This window comes from Sinohyriopsis cumingii, chromosome 2 (assembly GCF_028554795.1).
Source record: "Sinohyriopsis cumingii isolate HCF-2022 chromosome 2, ASM2855479v2, whole genome shotgun sequence".
NCBI lineage: Eukaryota > Metazoa > Mollusca > Bivalvia > Unionida > Unionidae > Sinohyriopsis > Sinohyriopsis cumingii.
The window spans coordinates 114,350,583-114,376,931 of record NC_142962.1 but is presented as its reverse complement, the minus strand read 5'-3'; the positions used below and the strand labels follow the sequence as shown (position 1 = coordinate 114,376,931).

At 33.8% G+C, this 26,349-nt stretch overlaps 1 protein-coding gene across 1 annotated transcript in view; it reads right to left on the bottom strand.

Annotated features, from left to right (window-relative positions):
* Window positions 1-26,349, bottom strand: part of LOC149805636 (uncharacterized) — a 113,669-nt gene that overhangs the window by 24,869 nt on the left and 62,451 nt on the right. Inside the window, exons 6-9 of the mRNA XM_089934492.1 lie at window positions 25,666-25,798; window positions 22,505-22,562; window positions 20,966-21,127; window positions 19,413-19,484 (exon numbers count right to left, since the gene is read on the bottom strand). Coding sequence (XP_089790618.1) covers window positions 19,413-19,484; window positions 20,966-21,127; window positions 22,505-22,562; window positions 25,666-25,798 — 425 coding nt within the window. The remainder of the gene's footprint in view (window positions 1-19,412; window positions 19,485-20,965; window positions 21,128-22,504; window positions 22,563-25,665; window positions 25,799-26,349) is intronic.

Sequence of the window (26,349 nt, the reverse complement as noted above, 5' to 3'; positions counted from 1 at the left end):
CATTTGATTTGGGTTAACAAACAAATATAGAGATAGCCCAAAGATAGTTGATAGCTAACACACAACTTGGGGTGTATCTGTGTAAACTTCGTCTGATAGAGAAACTACACAAAAAATGTAAACTATCATGTAACCAAACATAGGGTAGATTATTTGAAACAATTTAAGTGAGACATAATTTAAAATATGATTGAAAAATATGCCATCATCGATAAAGCTTCAATTTTGTTGATTTACTAGCTCTACATGTTACATTTTAGAATATACCGCTACACTTTGCATTGGGGTCATTCTCCACTAAAGAGAGCCAGTTTATGCAAGAGCATTATTTTAGCCATTGCTTCAATTAGACACTCGGTAATGACTTCTCTCTAATATGTTCATTCATAAAATACACCAGATTTTTCAACTCTACCCACTTTCTTTTCTGAAGATACATTATCCTTGCCAAATAGAGGAAATCAGTCTTAATTTCTTGAAAAATGTTTACTGCACCTGAAGTAGGACTTTTCAACACTGAGCAATTTTGTCTAAAATATGCTTGGCAATTAATATATTTCCTGCATGGCTGTTGATACTGTTTACCAGTCAATTTTTAGGGCCCAAAGTACTATTTTCATGCCTTGTAATTTTCAGTCATTGTTTTTAAGAAAGAAAAAGAGAAAGAGAGAGAGAGTCAGAAACAGACAGAGAGAGATTTTCAGACATTGTTTTAAAGGAGAGAGAGAGAGAGAGAGAGAGAGAGAGAGAGAGTGAAACAGAGACAGAGGGCAAGAGAGTCAGAAACAGACAGAGACAGAGAGATTTTCAGTCATTGTTTTAAAGGAGAGAGAGACTGTGAAACAGAGACAGAGAGCAAGAGAGTCAGAAACAGACAGAGAGAGACAGGTAGAGAATATAGTTTACTTATCACTGGAAATTAATATATAATTCTAAGTGCAAAAATTTGGAGGAACATGTTTCACAATTCATTACCTTGCTGACATTGTCTTGACAAGCAACATTTGTTTTAAAAATGCCACTCACCTGTCGAGACAAAAAAATCACAACTGTAGTATACAAACATATGAAGACTATGTCAGCCTTTATTAAATGAAAAATGAAACAAAATATTTGTGGGTGGTAGTGGAATTAGACTCAAATTTCATACTTCAATAACACATGTAATCTGTGTCCCTCAGTACACTGTATTTATTCTGTAATAAAACTGGATACATCAATGTGCTATCTCTGAATGCTTGTGTACAGGTTTATGTTTGTTATTAATCATGATGCCCTTTGGTCAATATGTATGTATGTATGTGTGTATGCATGCGTGCGTGCGTGCATGCATGCATGTATGTATGTATGTATTAGCATATTAAGAGAACCTCACAACAGTAAGGTAATATGGTGCTAATTTAAAAGAAACATTCAATGCATGTAAAAAGAGCACTTTTTGTCAAATCACATAAGCAAAGCTGAATGTCATTTGAAATATTGCAACCCTCTTGTCCCAAAATTAAAGGAAACTAGTTGCCAACAGGTAATTTTGGGGTAAATACTTTAATGCTGAAAAAGTAGCAGAAGGAGAATACATACAAATCCACTGCATGATGCAAAATTGGTAAAGAGCTTGTATTGGCAGAAAAATTCCTTTAATAAAAAGACTGTACTTAAAGTATGTATTACACTATCAAATGAAAGGAACCCCAAGACACGACTTTGCTGAGACTTACTGAGTCTGTAATACAATTTTCATGATACTTCTAATATATCTAGTAGATTTTTTAATTACTGCACTTTTGAAATACCAGATCAGGGTATATGCTCCTGATAGCTAAATGTGATTTATATGCCAGTATATACAGTAATACAATAATTCTTATGATACAACCACATGTACTCAAGTCAGGTCTATCTGCAAGCAGCATGGACCCTAATGTGCCATCACATAATGAGTCATCAGATCTGGGTCTATGTTTGTGCTACTGATTATGCCTAACAAACTACATAGACCCAGATATGCTGGTGTGTTATGCAATGGTGGATCTGAATCTATACGGTTTGCAGTTTGATCTGATGTACATATGAGCATATAAGGTAGCAATCTAAAAGGACTGTAAATTATCATGTATACAGCAGCTGTATAATCAACAGAGCTAACCTCTCCAAGGTCAGTACTAGATGGACTGATACAAAGCAAGATTTATATATGTTATCTCACTGCTAGCCTAAACATGTATTTTAATGTTTGGTCTTAAAAACATGTTGAAGTCATGGATTATAAAACTATATTTTTGAAAAGTTGTTTCTTCAGATTTGTGTAATTTTTCATTATCAACTGTATAATTTTAACATATGTTAATTGTATTAATTACTCCTGCTGGACAAGATATTGGTATAGTATAGCGTGCTCTCTGAAGGGAGAAAAAGTTCTGAAAAGAGAATTACGGTGTATACTCTGGAACAAGTTTGATACAACGCCATACTACATTGACCCAGATCTGTCATCACATGCAGCTTGTTGGGATTAATCAGTAGAACAGCATAAATCATGATCTGCTGGCACATTATATGACAGATCAGGGTCAATGTTGTTTACAAATGGACCTGACACAGATGAGAGTATAATGAACTGCAGAAATGAAGGAAAAATGTTTCAATAAATATTTTTCTTCATCCCACAACAGCTGATATTTTTATTCTGTTTAGTGCCATCAGACTCAGCCCCCCCCCCCCCTTGTGGTTTATTTGAAACACATTCCACTATATTTTCAGTCAAATGATGCTAACAATTTTTTTTCTTCAAAATATATAATAAATAAATGAATAAATAAAGTAATGCCAGTCTTTTCATTCTTGACCAAGTTCCAATGCTTTAATTTCACATTCTAGCCTACAAACCACAACTTATTTTTCCACACCTTCGATAAGATTAATTTCTTTGGCACTCAAAGGGCCATATATCTATCATTGCTCAATCTCTGTGACATATGACAAGCCTTGTTTAAACAAAGGTGTGAGTAGAGGGGCACAGGTCTCCACAGCAACCCCTGATAGAGCCAGAAATCTAAGATTTGGAACCATCCAGATATATAGGAAAAAACGAAGCCTGCATTAATATGACCTGGCACAATGAAAATAACTGTGTGTGTGTGTGTGTGTGAGACAGAGAGAGAGAGAGAACTTTTCATTATGTATTATTTTCATCTTTTCATGTTTACTTGTACAAGTACTAGTATATATTTCTTTTCATTCTCATAGATTATAGATTTATTGGTTCTAGTCATAGCAAATATTCAACTTGTTTATAAAATGAAGCGCAATTATAAATGAAAGTCTACTTTGTCAAAAAAATCAGTCTTTTTCCTGGGTATTATGAGTAAAATGTATTTCATTGCTTTGAGTTAATTCCGAGAATATTTCACAGCTCTGTTTACCACTCCAGTGCCAGTGGCCTAGTGGTTAGAGCATCTGCCCCAGATGTGGGAGGTCATGGGTTTGAACCCTGGCCGAGTCATATAAAAAAAATTGTAAAATTGTAAAATTTTTACTAACAGATGCCTCGCTAGGCACTAAGCATTAAGAGGTTAGTGTTAGGACTGGTCAGCCTGGTGTCAGGATAATATGACTGGGTGGGACATCATACTACATGTCTGCGGCATGATGCCCCAGTGCTAGACATCACTTTAAATTGCCACACTGCAGACATCATCGTGATATGACTGGAAAATTGTTAAAGCTACATTAAAAATCTAAATCACACACACACACACACACACACACACACAGCTCTGAGTTAATTCAAACAATATTTCATAGCAACATTTTGAGTTAATTCTAACACTATTTGATGGTTTTTATTTAATTTCAACAATATGGTATTTCACAGTTTTGAGTTAATTCAAACAATATTTCATGGTTTTTAGTTAATTTCAACAATATTTCATAGCTCTGAGTTAATTCAAACAATATTTCACAGCTTTGAGTTCATTTAAAGAATATTTCATAGCTCAGAGTTAACTTAGACAATATTTCATAGCTTTGAGTTAACTAGCAATATTTCATAGCTCTGAGTTAATTCTAACAATATTTCATAAATTTATTTTGAGCTAATTCCAATAGTATCATAGCTTTCAGCTAATGCCTACAATATTTCATAACTTTGTTTCAGGTTAATTCTAACAATGTTTGATAGCTTAGAATTAATTCCAATATTTTTTTCAAAGAAGAGTTTAATTAAACAATTGTTGATGATTTGTTTAGAGTTAATTATAACAATAATTCATAGTTTCTTCTTAAGTCCAACAATATTTCAAAGGTTTGAGTTAACTCCATTAATATATCACCAATTTTTCTGAGTTAATTCCAACAATTTTTCAAAAGCTTTCTTTAGAGTTAATTTCACCAATATTTCATATCTTTGAATTAATTCCAGCATTCATTTTCTTCATTATGTGCTTATTTTCAATGCCTAGAATCCTGTTCTCCTTCACTATACATGCGAGCCTAAAGTCGATTTATTTCTGGATTCAAATCAATACATAAGCTATAATAAATTTTACAATTCAAATTTGTAATTATGTTTTTGATTAATGCAAACAAATATATGAATAATTAAACTGGTTTGCAGGATAGGAATTCTCTCAGCATATCAAAACATACAAAATTTGTTACTTGCATTAATTTTGTCACAGAGAACAAAATTATGAGCATTTACAGCACAAAATAAATTTTGAAAATTTAAAATGAACCAAAAGGAACTCAGAAAGCACATTGTCAAACAAGTCTTCTAGACACTGTTATGCGTACCATATAAACTCACATATGAGTCCAACTGAAGACTTTCACATAGGGTCCTAGCAGATCTGGGTCTGTGCACATTGTTATGTAGAAATCAGTAGAATAAAATAAGACAGACCCTGATCTGCTGGTGCATTATGCTACAGCAGATCAGGATCAATCTTGTTTGCAGTTTGACTTGACTGATAAGTGAGTATATACTGTAATTACTCTATGAAGGACAGCACGTTATTTTTCAGATAGATTTCTTTTTCCACTTCTGAAATTTAATTGGACTGGGCACTTTTACATATGTGAACATACTCTGAAAATTTACTATGCTCATCATACCAAGTAGATAATTAGTTACACTGAACAAATTTAACCCAAAAGAATAAAATTTAATTTAACCCAGCAGAATAAATTTAGATGACTTTATGATATTTATCTAACAGATTAAGCTAGTGTATTGATTTATTTTGTCCAAATTATTTAATTTTACATTATGATTATTTATTCTTTCCTTGTTATAATATACATATGCCTCTATTTCAATATGCATATCGCATCCCTATCCAACAAAGTTTTATGTTGATACAAATTCAACACATCAGGTAAATTTGAAGAAACACATTTACACAAACTGAGTATATATTTGTACCATCTGTACTCGCTTATAAGTCAAATCAAACTGCAAACAACAAAGGTCCTGATCTGTCGTAATGCACCTGCAGATCATGGTCTATGTTGTTCGTTCAATTGATTACTCCTAACAAACTGTAAAGACTCAGATCTGCCTGTGCAATATGTGCTGGCAGATCTGGGTCTGTGCAGTTTGCAGTTGGACTAGACTTATAAGTGAGTATATACAGTATTATTGTGAAATCATTTGCAAAGGTTTTATGGGTATATTTCTACCCTTCTACTTTACTAGGAGTGGTTGACATCTTATTTTCCAAAGTGAGTTGAGTGGAAAGGTACACAGACAGTGATGATGCGTAAACAGAAATAATACCATAGTCTGGCCAAATATACTTAAACAGCACATACTTAAAGAATGGCTAATAAACACACAATGTGCTAAGAAACCAAAGAGAAATGGAAATTTCTTCATTGAGATTTGAAAAGAAAAAAACGACCACCCATCAATTTTGCTTTCAAGGTGTTCATTAGCGTTAAATTGTTCAATGTTCTTTGATTGCTATCAACTTAAACTGCCATGAAAATTTGTTGACTGATGATGTTTGGTTTTGTGATTGGTCTCAAGTTGGACATAGAACAAATTTACCTAGCTAACAGGACTGGCCACTTTATGTCAACAGTTCCCTGCTCACCTTGGCTATATCTACAAACACTGATCAAAATATGGGCAAATACAATGCAACTGGCAGCCCTTGCCACTCTGGGGTTACACAATCCATCTCCCATAGGACCCATAATTAATGCGGGCACTATTAATCCTTTTTCTGTGTAATGTTGACACAATAAAAATGATTGAAGCTTGGTCAGTTCTTGAAGGAAAATCCTACACAAGGCATCAAAAATACCAACTGTATTCATTCTGTCCCCTAATGGAGTAAAATGGTCCAAATATTAACCTTAGGGATGAGCTCAGTGATGTCATACCTAATGTTTATATTAACGTTGAAATGAGGACAAAGTATTTAAAATTATCATAGTTTTGCTGCACTTATAATTATTAATATTTTTCAATTTTATCTAATATCATTATATAAAACATTACATATTACAGACCCATATAGTGGAATACATAAAAGTAAAATTATTTACAAAAATATATTTCTTCATCAATGGACAAAATGTGGAATATATCAGTGAATTACATGGATCACATCAAATTGTGCATTTGACATTAAGTTTTAACCACACATATACACAAACCTGTACACACAAATACACATATACTGATACACACACACACACACACACACACACACACACACACTGCCTTTTTCAATAAAGTAATTAGCTTCATTCAATTTCATATATATATGCAGACTTAAGGTCGAGTCAGTTACTATATCTGGTTTAAAAATAAATGCTGAAAGGTCCAAATTAAGAAAAAAGTTTCCAATTCATCTATCAAGTACTGAGATTTTTTCAGTTCTAAGAGTGCAAAATGAGAGCGCTCACCATCAATACTTGCTTATAAGTTGAGTCCAACTGCAAACTGCACAGACCCAGATGTGCCATCGCTTAATGCACCAGAATATCTTGGTCTACATGGCTTGTTATGAATAATCAGATGACAAAATTAATACAGATCCTGATCTGTAGGTACTACATGGGATGGCAGATCAGGATCTATGTTCAGAGTTTGACCTGACTTATGAGCAAGTATATATGGTATGCATTCGCTTGACAACAGTCAAAATGCAACACTGTGCTTGTGATTGTTGTTATAATGATGAAACACAACACCTGCAAACAACCTAGATCCTGATCTAACATTGCATAACACCAGCATGTCAGAGTCTTTGCTGCTTGTACTACTGATTACTCCTAACAAATTGAACAGATGTAGATCTGCAATCACACAATGTGCTGGCAGGTCAGGGTCTATGCTGTTTGTATTAATGATTACTCCTAACAAATGGCATAGATCCAGATCTGTGGGTACATTGAGACTACAGATCTGATTCTATGAAGTTTGCAGCTGAACCCAACTTATAAGCAAGTGTATTCAGCATAGAAAAGTTCCCTGTAAATTAGGGTATCAACTTTTCACATGTAGTTATAATTAATATCACAGGAACAATTAAAGTTGTACATAGCCACTGATGAAATTACTGTATATTTACTTCCATAAGTGGGGCCCCGAGTGGCCGAGTGGTCTAAAGCGCTCACCGTTAAAGATCACTGCCATCTCACCTGTCTACGTAGGTTGAGTTGCGGGTTCAGCCTATGTGGGTATGTGAGAAAGCTTGGCAGTAGCTTCTCGCGGGTTGGTGGCTCTTTCCGTGCTTTTTCCGGGTTCTTCTTCCACCATTAATACTGGCTGCCATGTATAGCCTATCTTGTACTCAAAAATGGCGTTAAACCCCACAACAACAACTTCCATAAGCTTTAAACTCTTTACCTTTAACTCTTTTGGTATCAACGATTTATTTTTCACTGGAAATGTGATACAAATGTCTTACCATTCACCAATCTGATGAAAATCAAGATAGTTTTAAGCAAATCTGGTGACCTTAAGAATTCTTTGTCCACTTAATTTTTAGAAAACTATCGGATAAAAGCATTGCATTTCATGTTAGTGAGAGTTATTGTTAGAAATATTGTGTTCTAAATGACGTTTATCATTTTCATACATGTGAAAGCTGGATTTTAATTGGCAAATTGCACAGCCAATAGAATACGGTCTCATATTGTTGTCTCTCAGATCTCCATTTTGTTGTTGAACTTGATTCTGATCAGACTGCACCACTGACAGATGACAGCTATACTGGAAGATAACCTGATTCTGCCTGATTAATGAACCACACAACAAAATTCATAGCAATCAATAACAAAAGTAGAAACATTTAGCATCATCATCATTCCTTATTTATCAATATTTTACCCCATTTTTATCAATCCTAATTTTTATTTAACTTGAAAATAGAAAAACTTTAAATGCTGAGCTTAATCTAAATGACTTCAACACTGAGCTTAACCTAAATGACTTTAACACTGATCTTAATCTAAATGAATTTAACATTGATCTTAATCTAAATGACTATAACACTTAACTTTAAATGACTTTAACAATGATCTTGATCTAAATGAATTTAACAATGAGCTTAACCTAAATGACTTTAACACTGATCTTAATCTAAATGACTTTAACAATAGGCTTAACCTAAATGACTTTAACACTGATTTTAATCTAAATAACTTTAACACTGAGCTTAATGTAAATGACTTTAACACTGATCTTAATCTAAATGACTTTAACACTGATTTTAATCTAAATGACTTTAACACTGAACTTAATGTAAATGACTTTAACACTGATCTTAATCTAAATGACTTTAACACTGATCTTAATCTAAATGACTTTAACAATGAGCTTAATCTAAATGACTTTAACAATGAGCTTAACCTAAATGACTTCAACACTAATCTTAACCTAAATGACTTTAACACTGAGTTTAATCTAAATGACTTTAACACTGATCTTAATCTAAATGAATTTAACATTGACCTTAATCTATATGACTTTAACACTTAACTTTAAATGACTTTAAAAATGATCTTGATCTAAATGAATTTAACACTGATATTTATCTAAATGACTTTAACACTGAGCTTAATATAAATGATGTTAATACTGAGCTTAATATAAATGAATTTAACTGATCTTAATCTAAATGACTTTAACACTGAACTTAATCTAAATGAATTTAACACTGAACTTAATCTAAATGAATTTAACACTGAGTTTAATCTAAATGACTTTAACACTGATCTTAATCTAAATGACTTCACCACACTAAGCTTACTCTAAATGACTTTAACACTGAGCTTAATTTAAATGACTTTCCACTGAGCTTAATTTAAATGAATTTAACACTGAGCTTAATCTCAATGACTTTAACACTGAGATTAATCAGAATGACTTTCCACTGTGCTTAATTTAAATGAATTTAACTGATCTTAATATAAACGAATTTAACTGATCTTAATCTAAATGACTTTAACATCTTAATCTAAATGACTTCACCACTGAGCTTAATCTAAATGACTTTAACACTGAGCTTAATTTAAATGAATTTAACACTGAGCTTAATCAAAATGACTTCACCACTGATCTTAAACTAAATGACTTCACCACTGAGCTTAATCTAAATGACTTTAACACTGAGCTTAATTTAAATGACTTTCCACTGAGCTTAATTTAAATGAATTTAACACTGAGCTTAATCTAAATGACTTTAACACTGAGCTTAATCTGAATGACTTTCCACTGACCTTAATGTAAATGAATTTAACACTAGCTTAATTTAAATGAATTTAACACTGAGCTTAATCTGAATGACTTTAACAGTTTAATCTAAATGACTTCACCACTGATCTTAATCTAAATGACTTCACCACTGAGCTTAATCTAAATGACTTTAACACTGAGCTTAATTTAAATGAATTTAACACTGAGCTTAATCTAAATGACTTTAACACTGAGCTTAATCTGAATGACTTTCCACTGAGCTTAATGTAAATGAATTTAACACTGAGCTTAATTTAAATGAATTTAACACTGAGCTTAATCTGAATGACTTTAACAGTTTAATCTAAATGACTTCACCACTGATCTTAATCTAAATGACTTCACCACTGAGCTTAATCTAAATGACTTTAACACTGAGCTTAATGTAAATAACCATAATGCTGAGCTTAATGTAAATGAATTTAACACTGAGTTTAATCTAAATGACTTTAACACTGAGCTTAATTTAAATGAATTTAACACTAATCTTAATCTAAATGAATTTAACACTGAGCCTAATCTGAATGACTTTAACAGTTTAATCTAAATGACTTCACCACTGAGCTTAATCTAAATGACTGAAACAGTGATCTTAATCTAAATGACTTTAACACTGAGCTTAATGTAAATAACCTTAATGCTGAGCTTAATCTAAATGACTTTAACACTGAGCTTAACCTAAATGAATTCAACACTTAGTTTAATTTAAATGACTTTAATACTGATTTTAATCTAAATGAATTTAACACTGAGCTTAATCTGATTGACTTTAACACTGAGCTTAATCGGACTTTAACACTGAGCTTAATCTGATTGACTTTAACACTGAGCTTAATCTAAATGACTTTAACACTGAGCTTAATATAAATGAATTTAACACTGAGCTTAATCTGACTTACCACTGAGCTTAATCTAAATGACTTTAACATTGAGCTTAATCTAAATGAATTTAACACTGAGCTTAATCTGACTTACCACTGAGCTTAATCTAAAAAACTTCAACACTGAGCTTAACGTTAAAAAACTTTAACACTGACCTTAATGTTAAAAAACTTTAAGACTGAGATAAAGATAAAAATCTTTACCATTGAGTCTAACCAAAAAGAACCTTTGACAATGGGCCTAATGTAAAACAAAATTAACATTGAACTTTTTAAACTAAAAGAACCTTCAACCTCAAACTTTTTTAAGACTGAGCATCCCATGAAAACTAAGATTTGAGCTTAACTTAAAAACTGTAACAATGAGTTTAACCTAAACAAATACATAACAATGAGTTTAACCTAAAAAAGTGTAACAATGAGTTTAACTTAAAAAAGTGTAACAATGAGTTTAAACTAAAACACTTGAACTCTGACATCGATTTAGAGTGTATGGAGATATGGATACATACACTGATGTCAAAGTGATCCCTTCTGTCATGGTGGGCTAAACAAAATTAAATTTTTGTTAAGAAATACAACAGCATGATCAAATCCATTTACCTTCTGATGAATATTGTAAAATCTCTTCCATGAAGGCTACTTTCATAATGCACTAAAGTATGTTATAAAAGCACACCACCCCACCACCCCTACTGCAGAACCCATACAAATGGTGCATTTTATAACTCCCTAGCCAGTGCCTTTTTCACTACAGTAACTATCACACACCCGCCACTGTGCTGGTAGCACTTACCGCGGGGAGTCAGGTGGTACAGGGACATAGCGAATGTTCAGTGGTGGTGATGTTGGCTGTCAGAAACAATTGTATCAATTAGCAATAATAAATTATTTTTCTGAATTGGATTTAAATTTGCTTTTCAACAAACAGTATTCTATATCAACCATCCAACAAGGTCTGGTTATTCACAACAAGTACTCACATGACTATGATCAGATGGATTATAAGGTGGCAGAAAAGAAAAAACTGAACGTGGATTCTTGAAAAATGCATCAGGATTAAACTCAAGTAAAAGTTCAATAATTCTGACCTGCTGTAAAGTTTGAGTCATGGAAATTTGGGGATTTTCTTACCTTAATTTCCTTTACCACAATGCTAAATATAAAAAATGAAGATATACACAAAGCTACTTAGAGGTTTTGAGCAAGAACTTGGGATTTTGCTCAACTTAAAATGTGTTCATGGAATATGAATGCCCCACCACTGTAATTAAGAAACTGGCCAAAACACAACAGATGTACATACAGATCAGCATAGGTAACATTGTAAAGCCCAAATTCATTCATGGAAGAGCACGTAAAACTTGCAGAAAAAGGGAACTGTGGAAAATCAACTGCCTTTGATGGGCAGCCACCCATCCTGTTAGCATGAGGGAGTCTAACTAGGGACTATAGTGGTACAGGAAAAGTGTAATTAACATGCTGTCCAGAAGTCTGTGGTGGCTTGGTGTTTTGCCACACAGCAATTCAAGTATGTTTATTAGTGCTGAGCCAAATGGAGTAGAGTACCGTTCCCAGGGTCACACCAATGATAGCTGCAATGGACTGATCCAATGATAATATCTAAACCCACACCCTTTAGGTCAAAAGTCCAGCACAGAAGCTACTGAGATTTGTATCCTAAGGCTGGCAGTGATAGGCATTTCTGAAATGCCTATGAAACCCACCTGCTGAAGATTGTGCCCGGATCATTATTAAAGCAACATTAACTCTATAAGTCCCAAGCTATCTTTCTAATGGTGGGACGTCAAGTATCCACCCTCAGTACCATATCATAAGGGACTTGAAGTAGGTAGTCTCACTCATTAAGGCATTTGTATGAGTAACGTAGCCTCATTCATTTAGGGACTTGTAAGAGTCAGGTAGCCTCAGTCATTAAGGTGGTGCTCTACAGTTTCACATTTTGCATAGGGTTAGAATTTTAAAGAAAAAGGATTTCCCTGGCTTTCCTCACTGGTTATACTGGCTTTTTAAAAATGACCTTGTATATCTTAGGTATAATTCAAAGAACCTTTAATTCCCTTTATTTTGGTGTATGATTGATTGGTGTAATATGGGTTATAGAGTATACAGCTTGGCCTTACTCAAGATGTTTCAAAACAGTGCTAGCTCCACTTGGTCATTTTCACTTCCTGAACTTCAGAGGTATAAAAAAGAGCAGATAACTTTTTTTTACATTTTATATAGTTGGTAATTCATTCATTGCACTTTCAGAAGCTGACATTGTCTAGTCTGGCAAAATTCATTTTCCCTATTTTAGTAGCTGCTATGGATAGTGTACTTAAACTAATTCAGGTTGATTTTTTAGCACAAGGGAGCAATCATTTTAGTTAGCAGTGTGCTTAGATTATGTACAATTTCCAAAAGTACAATATCCAAAGAAATATCATTCACATTACATTAATGTAGCATAGAGGTATGCCAACATTCTCTCCATCATGCATGTTTTAAATGCAAACAACTTCACCTTACATACATCACTCTCTCAAAAGTACATAATAACTGGTGAGCACCCCATAAGGGACTTGTATGAGTAAGGTAGTCTAAATCATTAAAAGACTTGTAGGAGTAAGGTAGCCTCAGTCATTAGAGTAATTGTAGGAGAAAGGTAGTCTTAGTCATAACAGGACTTGTTTAAGTCAGGTAGCCTCATTCATTAAGGGACTTACGTGAGTAAAGTAGTCTCCCTCATTAAGGGACTTAAAGGAGCAAGGTAGCCTCATTCATTAAGGGACTGGTAGGAATAAGGTAACTTCACTCATTAAGGGACTTGTAGAAGTAAGGTAGTCTCACTTATTAAGGGATCTGTAGGAGTAAGGTAGTCTCACTCATTAAGGGACTTGTAGGAGTAAGGTAGCCTCTTCTATGTAGATTATAATACAAATGTTACTTGCCAGTGTAACACTAACATCTAGAGTCAAACTTGTTTATAAAGAAAACTCATAGGACAACATCTGTGGACAGCATCTTTTATATCAAGGTTAAATATTTGTGGACTGTCTTTTATATCAAGGTTAAACATTCACAAAAAATGTTCTTTGTGAGCAGATGCCCTATAAACAGAGGTGTCATATAAGGCAGATCTGAATCTACAAATCAACCAAGATGGAATATGGGTAGACATTGTAAAATTTCACTTCAGTCACATATAACTTTCCGGGGTGGCTCCGCTACATGACATTATGGAAAAAGTTACCAACGGCACGATATTAAAATCTTAAGTGGACTGATCATACGATAGGCTTAATCCTACTGTAGTCACACACAAAAAAATATTCTGTGACAAAATATGCGAGTGAAATTTCTAAGTGCTAGTCAATGCAATCTAAGTATTATATGCATCTATGTTTTATGGTCTTGCCAGAACAGAAGAAAAAAGGTGAGACTAGTGATGATGTGGCTGTCATGGCAATCTATATCAATGTCCGTGATGACAGTTCAAGCAATCATTTATAAAAAAAATCTTCTGAAAAGTATTGAACTTATTTCAATGAAACTCCGAACCCTTAATATAGATGTCCATATACAGACAGGACTCTGTTGTGTCAATATGAAAGTGTAGTATTAAGAAGGAAGAAAAATACACATTTACTTTGGTTATCTGCTACACTTTTGCAGAAACAAGAAATTCATTTTCATCTAGTACAATTTATCAAAATGCGTTTGTATGAACAAGTAACCTCCACATGACCTTAGGCACTTTCAAGTGACACTTGAAAAGTAAGAGACTGTCAAACTTCTCTCTTAACTGTTGTAGCAATATCAATGTGACAGCAGCTGACCATATATAAGCTTATGAGAACCCACTGGACATTACTCGTATTCAAAATGATGATAACATATGATGTCTAGCAAAAGTTATGATGTATTCCTCCCAGATAACAGGATATTAAAAGTTCATGCTGGTACTGTATTTTTCAATTTCTGTCATTTATTAAGATAATAAATCCCAAACAAACTCTCATTTTGATCTTTATATCATTGAGAACAATCCCATTCCATTTCTACCCTCATTTTCTGAAGGTCAAGGGCTCTTGAAAGAGTAGTAACTAAACTATATTTCTGCCTGATAACCTCTTTATTGTAGCCATATATTACTACATGGCATGAAATATTTCCAGTTTCTACCAGTCTCCCTGATCCTGCAGGCCAGATGAATAAGTTATTAGAACCTTAAACCTGGGTAGGACCCTCAAAAGTCTATTAGATCTAAGCCAGTGTTGTTCTTTATTGCTTTGTGGAGGATTAGTCACAAATGCAATAACTTGGTTTCCAAGGATTTTGTCGATGTTTATGGGATAGCTGATAAGAAAACATAGAACTACAATTAAATGCCTATTTCCTTAAATGCTTGAAAACAAAGACAGCAGACGTTTAAAAGAGTGTAAATCCTCTGTTTATTATCATACCTCATCTTGACCTCTATGAAATTATGAAGTTGGGCATCAAATAAGTTCATTACAGATCATTAAAAGCCCCTCCACCTTTACAAGAAAACTTCAAAGCTCATATTTGACTTAATATTTTATACTTTTGACAAGAATGTCCACTAACGTAAAGAGTCTAGTACATACCATATCTACTTGCTTATAAGTCGATTTCAACCACAAACTGAGCAGTCCCAGATCGGTTGTCACATAATGTGCTGGAAGATCTGGGTCTGAGCAGTGTGTCTGGGGTAATCAGTAGAACAAACAATACAGACCCTAATCTGCAGGCACATTATGCTACAGCAGATTACTATCTTTCTGGTTTTTGCAGCTTGACTTGACTTACAAGCAAGTACTTATGGTAACATTCAGTCTCCTGAAGGTAGATAAGTTAATAAGACACTTTTTGAGTTTAATATGTAGTAAAACTTCTCATTCCTAACAATCTTTGAGATGAATCCATGCCCAGCTAACAAAAATGTTTCACCATTCCTGCTGCAAAAGGGATTATTGTTATTACCATAAATGTTTGCAAAATTTCTGTGGCTATTGATGCCTTATTTTGATTCCTTTCAGGTGTTTTGCTTCAGGTTGAGGGGAATAAAGTAGCATTGGAGGATATGATGTATTTAAATAGTTTGCATTTTTTTATATTTTAATACAAAAAATTTATGAAAAAAGATCAGCAAAATCTAGCAGTATGTATGAAATTCCCCACTATACGGCATTTTATTTGTAATAATAATAATAATAATAATAAAAACTGTATATAGCAAGGATGGCTGAAATAATTACATAACTCATCTACTCTGAGGCCATCTAAGATATATGTGCAAATATATACAGAGTAGAATTATGTATTACCCATCACAAGTACACATGTACACATACATACAAATATGCACAAGTATGAATTAACATGGTCATCCTAAAAGGTTAGCCCCCCACCCCCCATCCCGTTCCAATTTCACCAACAGAACTTAATGCTAGATTTAAGGATGTCTACTACTGTAAAGTCTAGCTTTCTGTGCAGCTTAAAATGTCCTGAATACTAAATTATGATGTCATTTGTTACTCAAGTGCACTTAATACTGGGAGAGACCAAACGTAAAAAGACATGGCTGCAACTTCTGTCTTTTATTAAAAAGTGAAGAAGAAAAAAATGCTTATACAGTCTTAATAATCACAACAACAGTCCTGTGAAAGAAATGATAAAGTCAGTAAGTGAAAAGTGTACAGGACCTCTGGAAATCCTATGTGATGTATGACCTGCCATAAACTGGCAGCAGAGCCTTTCTGTTGTGGAAACCTAATGTGATCACAGTAACTGTGTCATACCAAAACAAAGTCCCTCACCAACATTCACTTTCTTTGTGCATTTGGTAAGGAGTCTATAATCTTCAATTTGTGCAAGTCAAAGAACTTTCTAAAAACTCTTTCAGCTATTATTGTATTTGTAATTAGTGGTAGGTTACTTTTTCCAATACTTTTCTGTGTAATTACTGTACTTGTGGATATATATTTAATTAAGAGCAGCACAAGAAAATGCGCACCAACCTTTACATTTCTGAGTGAGTTTGGATTGCTCGGACCTTCACATTTTAAAATATTTAAAAAATTGAGAAGTTAAATACTCCTAAATTTCACAACTGATCATCCTTAAGTTTAGAATTCTACAATCTGATTAGCTGAAATTTAAATTTAATCTAAGATGGACCAATCATTGTCTTAAGATGAGACTTAGCTTTAAGACTTCTGTTAGTGGAACTGAGACCAGATGTCTTTTCCAGTTAGATGTATATAGGACATTTCACTGTATTCAAACCTATCAACAACTAGTAAACGAGGCAGTATGCAATCAAATTTAATTCTTCAAGCATGTTGATCTAAATATTGTGATAGGGTGATTATGAATAGGATTAAGACAGATTGTGATAGGGTGATTATGAATAGGTTTAAGACAGATTTTGATAGGGTGATTATGAATAGGATTAAGACAGATTGTGATAGGGTGATTATGAATAGGTTTAAGACAGATTGTGATAGGGTGATATGAATAGGTTTAAGACAGATTTTGATAGGGTGATTATGAATAGGTTTAAGAGACAGATTGTGATAGGGTGATTATGAATAGGTTTAAGAGACAGATTTTGATAGGATGATTATGAATAGGTTTAAGACAGATTTTGATAGGGCGATTATGAATAGCTTTAAGACAGATTGTGATAGGGTGATTATGAATAGGATTAAGACAGATTGTGACAGGGTGATTATGAATAGGTTTAAGACACAGATTGTGATAGGGTGATTATGAATAGGATTAAGACACAGATTGTGATTGGGTGGTTATGAATAGGTTTAAGACACAGACTGTGATAGGATGATTATGAATAGGTTTCAGACAAAGATTGTGATAGGGTGATTCTGAATAGGTTTAAACACAGATTCATAGCTACCAAGTATTCAACAGAAGAAAAGATGTCCTTTTAAACAGATGCAAATTGAGCCTTAATTGAATAATTAAGGGGTGATAGGGTAAACAAGTAATAACGAGATTAGAAGGTTTGAGAATTGAATCATTAACAAGCAAAATAACAAGAATAAATAAACCTAAGCCTTAAAGGTTCATCATTATCATCATTCTAATAATCCTTCACTGCCTTGCCATAATCATTATCAATTTCCACTTTGATCCTTGGCCAAGCTGGGTTTTAAAGATAAAATTAACTATACAATTTTGATAACACATACTTGTCAGAATTTAGGCCATATCCAAATTAATACGAATGGACTATATTTGGTGGGGTAACAATTTTCAGGGATGTGATAGTGAATAAAATCCACAAATTTAAACAACAAAGAATGATCCAACCTTGAAGGCAATAGGACTCCTTCCCCAGTCCACACATTTAGTTATTGATAAAAATGTCATTTTTTGGGGCAAAAGCACAAAAATTGATACCCACTTTCTCAGCATTTCTTGTTTATAAAAAGCACAAATTATTGCAAAAACTATAAATATAGATACAGGTACACTCTAAGCTGGCGAAAAGTGTATGTTAAGCATTTAAATGATACAGACATAAAAATTCCCCAGCACTCCTGCATCCCATCTCTACCCCATTATGGATATGAATCTATACTGTCAAGAATAGTGTAAAACTCTTTGGAAAACATTGTTAGTACAATGATTTGTCAGCATGCATATCTTCAGATGATGACCATGATACAAAATTTCAACTGCGAAAAACTGCCAGTGTAGCTTCTCCAACTCAAATAACGTCAAACAGGCCATAACTCTTACAACAAAATCAAGGAAGCAAAGTAAATTGTCAGCATGTGCAACTTTAGATAATGACCATAATATGTACCAAGTTTCCCAGCAACCATAAACAACTGCATGACAAACTGCTGAGCTATTTGTACTAAGTTAAACATCATTCTGTTATACACTGCATTAAGCTACATGACAAAAAGGGCAATAATGCCAACAGTGATTGGGAGATCAAAGTGATCTGTGAATATGTGATGACCATAATATGAACCAAGTTTTGTGACAATCCATCAATAGTGGCAAGACTGTTTGTGCTAGTAAGACAGTCATAAACTGCATTATGCTGCATGACAAAAAATGACAAAAATTGTAATATCCAGGTTTAATGGGGGGAGCAAAGTGATTTGTCAATATGCATATCTTCAAGTGATGGCTATAATATTTACAAAGTTTTATGGAAATAAATCAAAAAATTGTAACTGGCTGCATTAAAAGGATTGTGTCAAACATGCTGCCAGACAAATATGCTAATAACTCAAACAGAAATTAAGTAATCAAAGTGATCTGTCAACAAGTGCATCTTCAAAACTCTTGAATTAGCTTGGCTAACAAATGCTGGATGGCTGGATCATATAAACCTACATCTACAAAGGCATGGGTATATACACTGCTTGACTGTGGGTAGTACAAAATCCTGACAAACTGAACCAATTAGTGAAATGTTTTCTGCAGTCATGTTACAATGCAATACCGCTTCCCTGAATTAGACCTTTTATATTCTGGCTTTCAATTCACCTATGCCACATATTTTGGTCCCAACAAAGCTGTTTTAATACTGATCAAACCTCAATATAATGGCCATCTCTATAAAATGGCCACATGTTCTGTCCCAATAGTGTCTAGCTAAGGTAAGTTTCATTGATTCATAATGGTACCTGTGGTTAGTTAAAAGATAGTGGCATTTTGGTGAGGTTAAGCAGCATTTTGGCTAACTACCACATTCTGATACTCACTCTGTACATTGGTTCTCGGTTGTTTCCATGCTGACCTTGGTACCGCATTAACTCAGCTTCAAGCTTGCGACACTGTGTGAAAAATATAAATATTACATAATCAAGATCCATTTAAAGATATGTCCTTTACATTACACAAGGATTTTCATTGTGAGTTCTTTAAAATAGTCTACTGCATCAGTCACTTTTGTATATAGCGTCTTATGAGACAAATTCTGTGTTAATGGGGTAAGTTTTAAAGTTTGTCACCATCAAGATGCTGATGAACCTGACAAAGATCTCCTCTTTTAAGAGACACAAAATCTGATTCTCTATTTGACACTTCAGATGGACATAAAAAAGGAGACAATTTCTTGGGGTTCACTTAGGTTAAACTGTAATGCAGTATCTTTCAGTACAATTTGTTTCTGGTTAAAAAAAAGGACTCCTGTAAGTGTTGACTCAATCCACATCCATTAAAATGACTCAAAAACATTTGTTTTATTCAGATGGAAAACCCCTAAATTTCTTAAATGTGGATTCATTTACTTCTGTAACTTTTTTATAGTTCACCTGACAGCATTATTTTCATCAATACTTTAATGCAAGCATGTCCTTCAGATCGGTACCATTTTTGCATTCTTAACAGGTGGATGCCTAAAAAGGTGGATACATTTCTAATGGGTTCTTAAATCTGTGGTATGAAACAGCGATGAAATTCTCAGAAACTGGCATCCAAAAAAGAAAAGCAATTCCTTTGGTGCTTGCTTATAATTGAAATTTACATAAAACTACATATACATTTTTATTCGTATTCATGTAAAACTCTTGGCTAATAGCAAGAAAATTACTTTGCCCAGCAAAATTATTTAACAAAGGATATTTCCAGCCCTATTAGAAATAACTAAAATCTCTGGATTCCCACTCAATTATTTCAACACATGCTGATATGGAATTTACAAGATATACACATCAGTTTCAAAAGTTTTCATTAACGTTTCGTCAGTATAAAACCCAAAGTCATCTGGGGATGACATATCTCACTGCACCTACTGAGCACTCCCTGCTTATATAAATACTCCTACTGAGCATAACCTGCTTATATAAATACTCCTACTGAGCATAACCTGCTTATATAAATACTCCTACTGAGCATAACCTGCTTATATAAATACTCCTACTGAGCATAACCTGCTTATATAAATACTCCTACTGAGCATAACCTATTGTCCAGCAAGATATATTTTTTTAGAACACATGCCAGTACCCTATGATCAAGCACTCTCAATTTACATATTATTTATGCAACACATTGTTTCCATAGACATGAAAAAACTGAATGCCAAAAATTCCTAGTATCATAAGACACCTCTAACTTACTTACATCATATGTGTACCAAGTTTGATTGATGTAACTTTACTGGTTGGAGAGTTATCCTCTTGCAATGAAAATATTTATGGACAGACAGACTGATGGGCATAACAATAACTATATACCTATGTATTAGTCAGGGAATGGGTATAATAATTAGTCAGGTGCATTTTTAAGATTTTAAAATCATGAATCTCAATACCTTTGCCAATGCAGCATCCCTCTGTTCCATGATGACCTGCATTTCCTCATTAGTAACCTCCTGACGGTGTTGTTTTATTGCCTCGATATGTTGGACTAGATTAACACACTCTGCATCACCAGCGGTGGGAGAGTCAATATGCCTCAACATTTGTTCTATTCCCTGTTGTTAAAATGAACATCATGATGTAAAAATATCAATATCAAAAACGAGAACCTTCCAAGAACATTAGGAATTTTGAGCAGGTGACCAAACCTGGAAGGAATCTTATAGTCATGTGATATAGAGACAACATAGTTGCAGTCCTTGCTAAAACCTACCACCATGAAGCAAATGTATGATCAACTAGTTCTTTGTACACTGCCTATACAGTCTTTTATAAAGCTTAAATTAATGTCCTCCTCTGATGCTTTATTAATGAATAAGTTACACTGGCAGATCCACTTATTTATGTTTACAATGATCATATCTACCATGAATCATTTATGGACCCTTTCTTAAATTTTTTAACCTCTCTATCATGGAAACCAATCAGCGTCTTTTATTGACAGGTTCAACAGCACAAACAGAAGTCAAAGATAGAAGGACAAAAAGTTCAAAACTATAACTATATTCCTGGAACAATCACATGCCCATCAGAGCCTTGCAAAGTGGTGACAACCAGTCCAAGTTTGTTTGGATATATATATATATATATATATATATATATATATATATATATATATATATATATATATGTGTGTGTGTGTGTGTGTGTGTGTGTGTGATGATTCAAATTAGACTCGGTCTGCAATATTTTATGGGTGGGGCTGAACATAGCTAGGTCAAATGGTCAGAAATGAGTCCTGGATCTTGGACTTTTCTGCCTCTGATGTGTGCACATGAAATAGGGTCCAAGATATCGCGGGTTTAATGAACAAAATAAGTCAAAATACACATGTCACTCAAGTATGAAATTTAGGCCACAGTGACCCAGCTTTAATTGCCTAGTTACTCTTTCTAAGATGCAGGCACACACACACACACACTGAGAAAGCAATGAGTGGATAGCTGAAAACAAAAATATCACTTAAAAGTGAAAAAAGTGTGACACTGACCAAGGTTTAGTATGGTTGAATTAAACTGTTTGAAATACATTTATATGCTGTTTAATAAGTGTGGGTGAAATGATAAGATATTGCAAGTGTAACAAGCAAACAGGTGAAAATACATAAGTCACCCAAGTGTTAACTTTAGGTCACAGTGACCTAGTTTTAGTATTTTAAAGATGCAGCCACATACCAATTTTTATGAAAGCTGGTGAACAGAATCCAAGATAATGATGTTATAAAGATTAAATGAAGAAACAAACAAATGAACTCATCAATACACTAACAGAAAAAATGATGTGTCCCCTCCGAACTTTGCTGCCAAGTGGACAACAAAGGGTGTGACAATGGACTGAAAAGAAGGTATCACTATATGCCACACCACTGTTGTTGTGTGGCAGAAAAATGCCCCATATGTATCCCATAGTGCTTGAAGGCACATAATACATACCTCTCTATCCAATTCTTCATCCTCCATACTTTCATCTAAATTCATGTCCAGAAATCTCCTACAAAGAGAAAATAGACAGTGCAAAGTCTGTTTACATTGGAAAGCAACAAGAAAGGAGAAATGCCACATTTTTTAAATCTCCTTCATACTTGTGATTCTGCTAGTGGTAGACCAAAAACCCTGTTTTCAAGGCTGTCTACAGCACAAACCTTGTTATAGCTAAATTTACTGCTTTTGGAAATTAAAATAATTTTTGTACAAAATTACATTAAATAAAATGTATATTCTATCAACATATTAGAAAAGAAAGTCAAAACCAGTTAATTGTGGACTGGAAATATTCAACCAGTGCAATGACCTATCTGATGATACATATCTGAGGAATCACATTAGAGTAATGATCTAGAACAGCTAGAATGTGAGCACTGCAGTCTGTAATTACCTTATTGTTATCTTTGGAAAGTTTAAGGCCAAATGCAGGATATATTTTGAGATACTATAAGTAATAAAGGGATTAAAGGTGTGGTCCCTAATGGCTTCTGGGTCTTTGATGAAAATCAGCTGACCTCTGGTGAAGGGGAAACAAAATGGAGATCACCAAAATAAATCCCAAACTTGTGGAAGCACTTTGACTTTCTTGAGGCTTATTTAATTGTTATCATATTGTTCAAGATGTTTTAAGAGGAATATTTAAAGAGAGCTCTTACATTTTGTGTTCAGTTTGTGTCAAAATGCTGAAACAAGCACTTTCTCCCATTGCTAAGAAACCACTGACTATCGCAAGTTCAACGATGTTAGGATATGAGTTTAGGCTGGTACAGGTGTGTAGCAAAAGTCCTAAATTTGCATCGTATTTCATGTGAAGTGGATTTTAAAACAGCATATGGATGATGAAATGATATCATCCGGCATCTAGACATCATCACACAGAAGCACTGATTCTTCTGTAACAAATTCATCCACTTTGGTAATTTATTTAAGGAAGAATCAAAAGTGAATAAAGTGGCTCTTGCAGAGACTGCAAATTTTGTGACAATTTACTATTCCTCATAGCAGGTATTTTTGAAGAACTGGTTTGAGTATTGTTTCCAGACAGGACGCACACAAATTTGTATGCCAACATACAAAAAAGCCACAAAAAAATTGTCACTTAGGTCATAGCACCCCAACTAAAAGTTGAAAATATGTGTAGGAGTCAGAAGATCCGTGTCATGGTTGATGAATCGAATGATCAAAGGAATAAAAAAAATGTTGAATGTTCTAGTCAGGGTGTATACTGAAACAGGTCATGGTATTTCTGTCAGACTCTTCAATATTCCAGCATGCAACATATGCACAATCAAAATGATTTTCAAATCAATGAGCCAGATTTTTCATTTTATTTTTATATTTTATAATTAGGAAAACTTTGGAACAGATACGTATTGACAGGCTGTAAAGTATGAAGCTTAATACTCACAATTCATGTCATTATTGATCACCAGACAGTGATCTTAGTACTCACAATGAATATTGTCAGTGATCACCAGTGATCTTAATAATCACAATGAATGTTGTCATTGATCACCAGACAGTGATTTTAATAATCACAATGCATGTCACCATTGATCACCAGACAGTGATCTTAGTACTCACAATGAATATTGTCAGTGATCACCAGTGATCTTAATAATCACAATGTATGTCATCAGTGACCACTGGACAGTGATCTTAAAAAGCACAATGCATGTCATCAGTGATATCCAGGCAGTGATCTTAATCACAATGAATGTTGTCACTGATCACCAATGATCTTAATAATCACAATGAATATCTAGTGATCACCAGACAGTAATCTTAATAATCACAATGCATGTCATCAGTGATCACCAGACAGTGATCTTAATAATCACAATGAACGTTGGCATTGATCACCAGTATCTTAATAATCACAATGAATGTTGTCAGTGATCACCAGTGATCAAAATGAATGTCAACTGTGGTCACCAGACAGTGATCTTGATAATCATAATGAATATTGTCAGTGATCACTAGTGATCTTAATAATCACAATGAATATCAACTGTGATCACCAAAAAGTAATTTTAATAATCATAATGAATGTCATCAATAAATATGATAGAAGAATAGCAAAAAAGAAAAAGTAAATTTGGGGTGAAAATTGCATGGAAAATCTAAAAGGTAATAAGCTAAATGAGTTAAATTAACTATATAAAAATTCTACCGCTCTCTCTTTTTGAAAACTAAGGTATGTCATGGTTTTATTCACTTTGAGCACATTATTAACTATATCATTGTGAGGAAATGAGTGCTAAGTGTCTTTCCCATGGACACAAATAGAAAGCTGACCCAGACTGGCTTGGGTGGGAATCGAACCCAAGATACCTGGATTACAAGTCTGGCTCTCCATTAACAGTTACAGCAGTTTCCAGATGGTGAAATGTAAGCCTACCTTGAAAATGTCAGCAAACATAATGAACTATTTGTTACTGTCAAACAGAATCAATCCAAACGTATATCCTGACAAATGAATAATAACTGAATCACAGAATTATATATATATATATATATATATATATATATATATATATATATATATCTTTTTACCAAACAAACAAAAGGTAGTAAGATGAATAAATCTCTCGCTTTCTCTCAATAATCTAAGTCAAAAGGGACATAACCTTGTCCATTACTGCTGAAAACTAAAATGAAATTCATTCAACTGATATAAATCTATCGACACTGAGAAATGGAGTTTGTGCCAAACTTGATCCCAAACATTGCTAACAGGTTTCTCAATAGGAATGCCAAAGTAGAAAATAATTTCAAATACTTGGTTTTAAAAAAGATACTTCAATTTAATCTAGATGCTGAGTTTAAGCTAGATCTACATTGTCTTTCAAACCAATCTAACAACAATAATGAAATACTGATGGAAGGACAAACAGACCAACCATCCCCTTCACAACATATCCGATGCCGAACAAGCTATGTTCACTTCAAAGACTGGACGTCTATTAATTGTCAACATCTAATATATCTGATACAGAGTCACAATGTCATTGCCATCTAAGACAGGTGGTCAATATCAGAGATGGTGTTTAGCAAAGTGTTCAACTCCAGTCAGCCAATAAAAACTCTTGACAGCGATTTTCCAGTACCCATGTTCCAGTTTCTTCTCTATGGCCTCCAGTTTCAGCTGCACCTCATCTCGTTCCTGATTGGCCACTCGGATCCGGCCATTCATGGATTCATCATGGATTCTCTGGGCAGTGTAAACTTCCTGCACAAGATCTGGAAAGAAACCAATGAAAAAGCTTGCATTTAATTATAATTAATTTATAATACAAACTCAAGTAGGACAGTCAAATGTTCTATTCAACATTTTCCAGAGCTCACTGTATTGAGAGTCTCTCCTTCCAGAACCTCCATTAGCAAGTCCCAAACTGTCATCATTTAAAATTTGGTTAACAGTTTCTATAAACCTGACCCTCAGTTTCTTAAGATATGTAGCCATGGATTTCCACTTTTTAAATCCTACAGAAAGCTCTGTTCACTATACATGATCAGTGCTGAAATAACAAAGTCAACAACATATAAATAAAACTTTGCCACACAGAATCAGTGAGAATGTCAAAATTAAATTTCATCACTTCAAATATTAATGTTAACTTCACTGTGACAGAATATGAGATGAGAAACAAAACCAAAATGCACCCCCCCCCCAGTTATTACATTGAGGTTTGAAAGGCAATGATTAATTTATATTAATATGGAATATCAGTATTTTGTGGTAATATAATATAACATAATATAATATCTTGCATGCCATCTTTGTACTGCTA